This window comes from Sinocyclocheilus anshuiensis, unplaced genomic scaffold (genome assembly GCF_001515605.1).
Source record: "Sinocyclocheilus anshuiensis isolate Anshui unplaced genomic scaffold, SAMN03320099.WGS_v1.1 scaffold1512, whole genome shotgun sequence".
Classification (NCBI taxonomy): domain Eukaryota; kingdom Metazoa; phylum Chordata; class Actinopteri; order Cypriniformes; family Cyprinidae; genus Sinocyclocheilus; species Sinocyclocheilus anshuiensis.
The window spans coordinates 207,954-217,799 of record NW_015557148.1 but is presented as its reverse complement, the minus strand read 5'-3'; the positions used below and the strand labels follow the sequence as shown (position 1 = coordinate 217,799).

The window sequence follows — 9,846 nt, the reverse complement described above, 5'->3', positions numbered from 1 at the left end:
TTAATTTTACTTAAATATATTACAATTTATATAATATATTACAAAAGTTGAAAATGAAAATGCTGCTAATAGAAATTTTTAAATGATACCAGGCATCTTTGGCCTTAATAAATTTAAAATAAACTAAAATTAACAATGATAGAATAAATGAAAGCTTTACTAAATAATAGAAAATAGAAATATCCAATGGGCAGTAGATCAAGGTTATTTTAATATTATTTATATACTATTATAGTATTTATTAATATTTCTAATGTTTTATCATTTTGAATTTTATATTTTTCTAATTTTTAATCTTTTATTTTTATATTTTCATTTTAGTTTAATGTTTGGTAATTTGCTATGTGCTTATGTCATTTTATTAGTTTTTGTTTTTCAAAATATTTCTATTTAGCTTTAATTTTATTTTCAGTTTTTAGTTTTAGTAAGTTTAGTACTTACATTTTTAAAACATTTCTAAATTTCATGAAATTTTTGTTAATTTCATCAGCTGATATTTATATTTCATTCTATTTCTTTCTTTTTTCAGTTAATAAAAATAATTGTAATAGTTTTAATATTCGTTTTAATTAACAATATTGCAGCAGATAATATCAATGCCAAAGAAACAATTATCAATACTTTGAAGTTTCAGTATCTTAGAAGAAACTGAAATGTGATTATTAAGCATCAATGCATCAGTCATGTTATGCATGGACAAAATGAATTTCATATGAGACTGTTTGTGTGTGCAGGTTATTGGAGGAAGGGAACATTGAATCTGCAGAGGTGCAGAAGCAGAGGATCGAACAGCTGCAGCGAGAGAGACGCAGAGTCCTGGAGGACAACCACATGTCACATCAACCTCGATTCTTCCAGTATGAACGAACTACACAACTTCTTGTCTTTTTAAGAAAAATACATTGCATGACCAAATCCAGTTAGTTGTTAAAACGAATTTCTGCTTAATCACCAACAGAAAGTCCAGAGATGACACCTGGGTGAGCAACAACACTTACTGGGAGTTAAGGAAAGATCCTGGATTCAGTAACTTTGACTGTCCGGTCCTCTGGTAACCCAGAGGCAGCCAATATACATCTGTGCTCACTGTTGCCTGCTCTTAACTGTTCCACCTTCCAGAGACAACACACACCTTGTGAGGTAGAGACTGATAAAGCTGTGAGAGACCGGTGGCTGCAGAATTACAATCTGATCGTTTCAAATCATTCCTTAATATTTATTATTTAATGTCCCAGCAGTTCATTGCCTTAATATGCTTACATTATGTTGTAGTGTCATTTATGCAAATTGTTCCATTGGAAGTATGAGAAATATGCAATCCTGCCCAGTAATTGTTTTTTTTGGCTGATGTGCATAGTAAGTAGCACAAGAAACCACAAGAAAAACTGTTGGATTGTGGTCCCTTGTGGCTAAACGTAGTACTGCAGGTGATCGCACCTTTAAAAAGATTGATAGTATGTTGTCAGAACAAAACTGCGTTGTCTACCTCTTAAAATCAAAATGTCGAGGAATTTATGATGTATATTAGACTATGAATATAATCCATATAATGCCTTATATAAAATTATATACATAAACTTTGCTAGAACTTTTAATCAAGTCCAATGTATCGTCACAAAGTATTGTAATTTTATGACCGCCTTTTACTCTGAGACACTTGAATGAACAAAATGTTTGAGTTTCTCAGAAATATTTATATATACATCTTAACTTATTCACAAGACTGACAGATGGCTCAACAATACTGAACATGACCATCACACACATGAGCCTGCCAGTGTTTGAAAGCTTCTTCCTCACAGTTTGACCTGTAACCTGTGCTCAGTTCACTACGCACTACGACGAATGATGTTGGGGGACTGGGGGACTTGCGTGTTGATCGCTGCAGCGTTTCCTCTGTCCTTCAATAAAGTCTCATTTTAAAGATGGTTCTTTGTTGTTTTTATTTCAGATCTACACTCTTAAAATTGAAGGTTCTTTATTGGCATCTGTGGTTCCGTGAAGAACCTATTACGTGCATGGTTCTTAAAATGTTGACTAAAAGATTGGGGAACCAAAAATGGTTCTTCTGTGGCATCCTTTTGGAACCTTTTTAATAGGGTATATCTGTGAAGTTTGGTAGTGCAAGCATTCACGTACAAAATACTGTTCTTTTTAGCAACATCATATGACCCCTTTAAATAGAAATGTGAATATGAATGTATGTATATATATATATTATATGCAGTTAGCTGATCTTTAGAGTGCTTTTATGACCCACTTAAGTAGGGTCATAAAAGGTTAAGTTGTGATTTAATAATTCTGTTGTCTTTGAAATAGATTAACAGTAAACTAAAATATACTTTAATATAATTTCTATTGAGACTTGTATGTCAAGTTTTTAAATATATTTGTAATTACACATTTGTAATGATGAAGTTGCAGTTTATTACAAAAGTACAATTAGTAAAATATCTTAACTTTAAATGTAATATTGAATAAAACACTACAGCTGATATTATAAAGTACATGCACATAAACACATAAAACAGCACAACAAAAGATATTAAAGTGATGATTTAAAATCTACTTTAAAATAAAACTTTAAAATAAAATAAAAATTTGATATTACAAAGTGTGCTTTAAAAGAGTACTTAAGTGTGTTAAGAAACATGTTCTCTTTAAGTAAAATGAAATGTCCTTTTATTTCATAATATATTATCTGCAGTTTTTTGTTTTTTTTTTAGAAATATACTTTTATGTTTTGAAGTACACTACAAGTGCACATTTCATTCAATTAAGTACATGTCTTGTTCTCAAGGGACTGTAGAATCATGTTATCTATGTGAAAATTGTTCCCAAAATGGTTTGTGTTAAACTCTTATTTAAAATCAGGTGGTTTTGTGTTTAACAAGGTGTTATGTGTTCGGGAGAGCTGATATACATTGTTATTTTTGTCCACATTTGTGGTTGAAACAGACTTTTTGATCTATAATGGCTAAGTTGTGGATAACAAAAGTGGTAGTGTTGCAGCAGAACTTGGGGCGGGGGCCATTAATGTGGGGGGGGGTCTCCAGCAAACTTCAGTCATCGTTTGGAAACCTAATGAAACAGGAGGTAGATATCCAGAAGCTCGTACAGGATTCCAAATCTAGGTGAGGGACTGACCAGATGAGTGTGTTTAGAGCATAGACTGCAAAAAAAAGATGGACGACGCGTCTCCACTTCCTTCCACTATAGAACAGTGAAGCCAAAGCATCTCAGTATGGCCGCTGTCATCTTGAGTAAATGACGTCAGTTGGAGCCAGAGTCTGTGCAGTAGAGATTCAGGAGCCAGAGTCTGCGCAGTAGTGTAGTGGGTTGGAGCCGCAGTATCAAACTCCCACAGACCCAATCAACCATAACGACACGCCCTGTTTTTATAGCATCAAATTACTAGCTAAAATCAAACTTTTCACAAAAACGAACAATTGAACATATATCAGCGTAATAACAACTACCTTAAATGACCAAAACCATATTTCGGAAAATTGTATTGGAAGTGTAATTTATTTTTTTATTTTGACTCGTCCCTTTCGTTTACATGGAGAGGGCGGGGTTTATTACCAGTATAATATTTATAGCCAGCCACCAGGGGGTGATCAAAGAGCCCGCAGCTTCACTTTTTAGGACGTGTGAGGCACACCCAGTTTAGAGCTGCTGCCTTCACAAGCTTGGTCAGATAAGGGAGTGTTGTGATATGGAATGTGGTTTAAATACAAGTGAATCTCACCTGTAGTGACAGATATGGACACTGGTGAATGAAAATAAGGAAATTAAAGTACAGTATCTCACAGAAGTGAGTATACCCCTCACATTTTTGTAAAGACGACCACTGCCTTGCTAAAGAAGCTGAGGGTAAAGGTGATAAATTGGCCAAGCAGAAGGTGGAAGAGCGCAAGGTGGCAACCTGTGAAGCTCTGGTGAACTCCATGCCCAAGAGGGTTAAGGCAGTGCTGGAAAATAATGGTGGGCGCACAAAATATTGACACTTTGGGCCCAATTTGGACATTTTCCCTTAGGGGCGTATTCACTTTTGTGGCCAGCGGTTTAGACATTAATGGCTGTGTGTTGAGTTATTTTGAGGGGACAGCAAATTTACACTGTTATACAAGCTGTACACTCACTACTTTACATTGTAGCAAAGTGTCATTTCTTCAGTGTTGTCACATGAAAAGATATAATAAAATATTTACAAAAATGTGAGGGGTGTACTCACTTCTGTGAGATACTGTACATGGCGTGTTGTTTGTGCTTAAAATTCTTGTTATATTTCTGTTTTTCCATGAAGTTCTCCCTTCCCTTTTTTGTTTGCCCTTGATGACAAACTGAAATTTAAGGCTGAAGTTGTCTAAGAAATATGCTTTGCTTTTCTAAGTATGCTTGATTGTTATATCACATTATTATATTAGGCAATTATGTGAAATTTAGAGTCTAGAATTGTGTGAGTCTAGTTTAAAGGGGGAAAAGGTTAAAAAAAAAAACAGATTTTTTAAAAATTAATATTTAAAAAATAATGATTAAGTAGTAAAGACTGTGGAAGCCCATTTCCGCAAAGTGATACAAAAAAGGTAATTGCGACTTTTTCTCACAATTCTGACAATTCTCTTCTTGCAGTTCCGAGTGTATATCTCAGAATTCTTACTTCCTTGCAATTCTGAGAAATTCAGAATTGCGAGATAACTCAGAATTCTTTCAGAATTTTTTCCTTGCAATTTCGAGTTTACATCTCACAATTCAGAATTGATATCCTGCAATTCTGACTTCTTTTCTCAGAAGTGTGATATAAACTCACAATTGCAAGTTATGAAGTCACAATTTATTTATTTAGTAATTTAGCAGTAATTTTATCCAAAGCGACTTACAAATTAGGACAATAAAATCAGTCAAAACTAACAAAAGAGCAACAATATACACACACACATCTACAAACACACACACACACATATATACACACACGCACATATATATATATATATACACACACACACATATACACAGACACACACAAAGAAAAACAAGTAGATAGAATAGAAAATATAGAAAGCTAGTTTTTGTTTGTTTTTTGTTGTTTTTTTAAATAAAAAGATAAAAAATAAAAAAAGAAGATAAATATAGATAAAGTAGAATTAAAATAGAATAGAAAGTGCTACAGTTAGAGGGTCAATTCTGAGAAAAACTTGCAATTGCGAGAAAAAGTCTGAGCTAAAAATTCGCAATTACCTTTTTTTAAATTTGTATTTAGTGGCGGAAATGGGCTTCCATAATAGACTCCTGTACATATGTGGATTTATTTTTTTTTAAACAGTGATTGAACACCGTTTTTAGAAATGTAACAATGATTTACAAGTTTGCATTTCTATGTCCACGTGTAAAGAATTTTTTTTTCTTTCATTGTCTTCTATGTCCTCATTTGTCATTGATCATATATCTAAAACTCCTTCAGTGAAATTAGTGTTCCTGCACTGTAAATGTTTTGTCATGTGACCGAAAAACTAAATTAATTAGCTTGGTTTTTTTTTTTTTTTTTTAAGTAAAAATGTCTAAATCACCCTGACGACACCAACAGGAGAAAATTGAAGATAGATATATCTCTTCGACCGTTTCTTTTTTTAAATTGGTCCAGGTGTATTGATGTAGGTGAAGAGTTATAGACAATAAAGCCATGTGACACACTAGTCACACTTGAATCTCTGCTGAGACACAAAGGAACGAATCGTCACCACTCAGCCCTGCGCCGTCACTAAGGATGTTCAGGAAGGTGGTACCTGGATTGGAATGTGTGGGTTCAATAAAACACTAAAGGTGGGGCTTTTGTGATCACACATTCTTCTTTTCCGATGACACAGTCTTGGGTGTATCATCATCCAGTAACCACATTCCAGAGGGACGTGTCCCGTCCTGCCTCCTGTCTCCTCTCCTCTTAATAAAAACTGTCCTGTCTGTCTCTTGTTTCTCTGCAGGTATCAGTCAATGATAAAGCGAAGCATTTTGCCGAGTATGACACTAATGTGTCCATCAACATCCCCCCCAAAACCACCATTGCTTACAGCGTAATTGAACTAGTTGCTGCTCACACTGGACACTACGGTAAATCATTTTTGCTAAATCTTTCATTGGAAGTTTTGTACCAATTACATTCCAGATCAGAGGTTCTCAACAGTTTTTGCTTGAGGAACCAGATTTACATTGAACAGCAAGTAGAAACACACTACCAGCACACTACCAAAACTGTTTATCATACAGAAGTTTAGAAAAATGTCCTCAAACATTATAGGAATGGTAATTCTGGAGGGTCAAACAAGCCATATGATTGTACTGCTATCCATTTTGCCAGAACTTTGCCTGCTGCCAATTGTCAAGGGCGGTTTTGAAGTTGAAGGGCCAGTGAAGGTGAAGCAAGCAAGCACAGTTAGTGTTGCACCAGGGCAAACAACCAACAAACTGCAGAAAGGTAACATCACAGCAGCTACTCTAACCGTCTTTCATTGAAAACAACATAACATTTTTTAATTATTTTTTTTACAATAAAATGAATTATTCTTTCGCAGAGTAATTATTCAAGCCACTGGAAAGTTGATTTCCCAAAAAGTGTAAAAACTATTAATCTGCGACACATCACAGCTAGCCCAACACGGCAACCTTGGCTCAGCCATTGGTGTGGACATTGGCTGCATCAGAAATTGCACACTTCCCGACTATATAATAGGTGAAAAATGTGATGTGAAAGCATGGTATGTCTGAATTCACAATATTCACAAAACAGTAGGTGAAAAGTTCTAAGATAACTGATGTGCACATCCAGCGGATACTTTACTAGTTGTGAATGGCAGTAAAGTGACGCTGGTGGGTGAAATACATGGTGAATGCAGAACGTCTGGATTACATTCACAATAAGGGAGAGCGGGGCACAAAGTAACACTTTTTGACTTTCTCAAATTGTGTAAATCCACATGAGGTTCAGAGTATAATTTTTTTTATCCACAGTAATTTCACACTTGTCTAGTACAAATATGTCGCTTTGTTTCATAATTACAGTGTATACGTTTTTGTTTATTTACCTTCAAAAATTGGAAGTGAAATGTGACAACATGCCCCATAGGTGGGGTACATTGTAACATCTGAGGGGCACGTTGTAACATGATCATATGACAGCTTAAAATGTTATCTGATCGCATGAAAAAAATATACAAGACAAACTAAACTATTTTGTCAATAAAATAAAATAATTATTTATTTCAAATAAAAATAATGTTGATATGGTAACTAGTAAGTGCTGTAAATTTGGTTATGCTAGCATGTGTGGAAATATTTAAACCACGTGTTACAACTTACCCCGCGTTACTTTGTGCCCCGCGCTCCCCTACACAGATTCATATTACATAGAACATACATTTTCACGGCTGAGCATTAATTCATTATTCAAAAGAAGTACCTACTCAAGAGTATGCGATTTTGGTTGCAGCCAGTGACTGATGGAGGGGAGTGTTGGAGATTAGTTGTATATTGACCTAATGGAGTTTGAGTAAGGACAGTTGGTTAATACTAGGGATGCACCGATGTATCGGCCGCCGATATTTATCGGCCAATTTTTCCTCAATTTGCAACCATCGGCATATCGGCTATATAAGAAAAAAGGCCGATATAACAAACCGATGGTTTATTAATTAACTGCGTGAAGGCACTGAGCTGTATAATGTCCGTAGCATAACCCTAGCGCTACTGTCTGCACTTTAATGCTAATCAAATAACAAAAGACAAAAGATTGCACAATATTCTTAACTAAATAACTTTTGTAACTTTCGTAAGTGTAGCGGACCTCATCAAAACTTTACTGATGTTTTATTAAGTTTATTGCGTCCTTTTTCACTCCAATAAAATCACCATAAGAGCTAAACAAAACACAGCACGAGAAGTGAACATTAAACTCTCTCTCTCTCAGTTGCATTATCATCAACATACAGCGAATTACACAAAACACTTATTACAACTAACAGTAAACAAACATATACAGATCTCATGCCTTTTCGGGGGGTACTGACAAACTTTAAATCCGAAGAACTGTGTGCTTTCATTACCCATATAGCTGCTCCGTAGACTAGAAAACCCGTCAAAATAAGAGTCCCGCCTTAGTAAAGGAGATCTCATACATATTTAAACTTACAAAATATTCAGATGTATACAAAAACAAATTAGAAGATTAATCATAATAATTGATAAAGAATATCTCTTTGGTTTTGAGACTTTAGTCTTTGCAACTTCAGGGATCTTATCTCAGCTTGTTCAGCTTGTAACACTCCAAAGAGAAAGGAAAACTTGAAATCGCATCATATGACCCCTTTAACTCTATTTTCTCAAAATTGACTTTGCCGACTCTATCGCCTTCAAACGGCTGTAGATCAGTCATTTTTTTGTCCGATTCCAACAAGTTATATATTATTTTGAAGGTATTTTAATGTAGAATGTGAAAATGAAGAGAACTCATTTTTGAAAATTTGCTCATTCCGACTCATTTTGCCAGCACAGGTCACAAATGCTTGTGGGGAACATTATTTGAAGAGACTTTCACATGTTGTTTTGCAACATAAATTACAGTGCCATACCTCAGATGTGACATTTGATGGATCCAAGTGGCTATCCAATTGCTACAATTTGGATGGGAGTTCACACGAGTCATACAATCAATTGTAATGCTTATTTAGCAACTTGTACAACGGTTCAAAAGTTAAATAAATAAATTAATATTTTTATTTAGCAAGGGTGCATTAAATAGATCAAAAGCACCAGTAAAGACATTTATAATGTTACAATAGATTTCTATTTCAAGTAAATGTTTTCTGGGCACCAAATCAGCATATTACAATAATTTATGAAGGATCATGTGAATGTAATGGCTGGAGTAATGCTGAAATTTCAGCTTTGACATAACAGGAATAAATTATTGATCAAATAAATGCTGCCTTAGTGAGTATAACATACTTTTCAAAAACAGTCCAACAAAAATCTTAAAGACCCTAAACATTTGAATGGTAGCATAGGGTTTGAAAGCACAAAACAGGTTGAATTCCTGAGGATGTGTAAATTACACAATGACTTTAAAGGCTGTCAACAAAAAAAGGTTCAATAGGTATAATATTTGGTGGTTCTAGCACAGTTGGCCACCTTAGCTAGTCTTCAAGGACATTTCAACAAGACACACACAAGTTGTGTAGTGATAATGACAGAATTTGTTTTGTTGGCAAGCTTCGTAAAAGTTAAGTGGTGTGAACTACAGGCCTTAATTTACTCATAAATCCAGAGCCATCATTATAAAAACTCAGAAAATTCCTAAGGGAAATCATTAACTTGAGCATGCTAATTATCTTCTGGCTTGTAGGACAACAAACTGAGCAGCTCTGTACATGTAAGCAACAGAGCTTCATTTCTCTGCCTATATGACGTGTCCATTGTCCTGCAGGTGCAAAATATGACTTTAAATAAGAAGTCCTCTCTGAAAGATGCTGCTTTGGCTGCGTTAACCGATGAGAAGGTTTTCAAGAAGATTACATCACTCTTTGCTTCCTGTAACGTGACACTGCTTACGGAGAAGGATTCACTTGTTACAAAAATCAGCAACCCACAGGATCGCCATCCCCTCATGCTGTGCATTGCAGTTAAAGGCTTGGCATCTCTAGCGCCCCCTGTCAGAATGGAGTACAACAGCAAAGCCAAAATACCTGCTGTAAACTGAGGACCAAAGGGCACTAAAGTCTGTGAGTGGACAATCTACAAACTGGGAATAGAAGAAAAAAAAAATGGATCCTTAAGTGGCCTATCAGCTGTTTTATG

General features: G+C 35.0%; 2 protein-coding genes across 4 annotated transcripts in view; both read left to right on the top strand.

Annotated features, from left to right (window-relative positions):
• Positions 1-1,942, top strand: part of LOC107678127 (oxysterol-binding protein-related protein 3-like) — a 44,175-nt gene extending 42,233 nt beyond the window's left edge. The window contains exons 22-23 of one of the 2 annotated variants that reach the window (XM_016473290.1): positions 735-857; positions 959-1,942. In XM_016473290.1, coding sequence (XP_016328776.1) covers positions 735-857; positions 959-1,055 — 220 coding nt within the window. In that variant the 3' untranslated portion in view covers positions 1,056-1,942. The remainder of the gene's footprint in view (positions 1-734; positions 858-958) is intronic. The other variant, XM_016473291.1, reaches the window with a different exon arrangement.
• Positions 1,943-5,420: 3,478 nt separating this feature from the next.
• Positions 5,421-9,846, top strand: LOC107678128 (non-syndromic hearing impairment protein 5 homolog). 2 transcript variants are annotated; one of them, XM_016473292.1, is made up of 4 exons: positions 5,421-5,823; positions 5,982-6,108; positions 6,356-6,472; positions 9,476-9,846. In XM_016473292.1, exons 1-4 carry the CDS (start codon positions 5,797-5,799, stop codon positions 9,496-9,498), a joined length of 294 nt encoding a protein of 97 aa, XP_016328778.1. In that variant the 5' UTR covers positions 5,421-5,796; the 3' UTR covers positions 9,499-9,846. The 2 variants fall into 2 exon arrangements, with proteins under 2 accessions (XP_016328778.1, XP_016328779.1); XM_016473293.1 differs by lacking the exon at positions 9,476-9,846 and adding an exon at positions 6,570-6,688.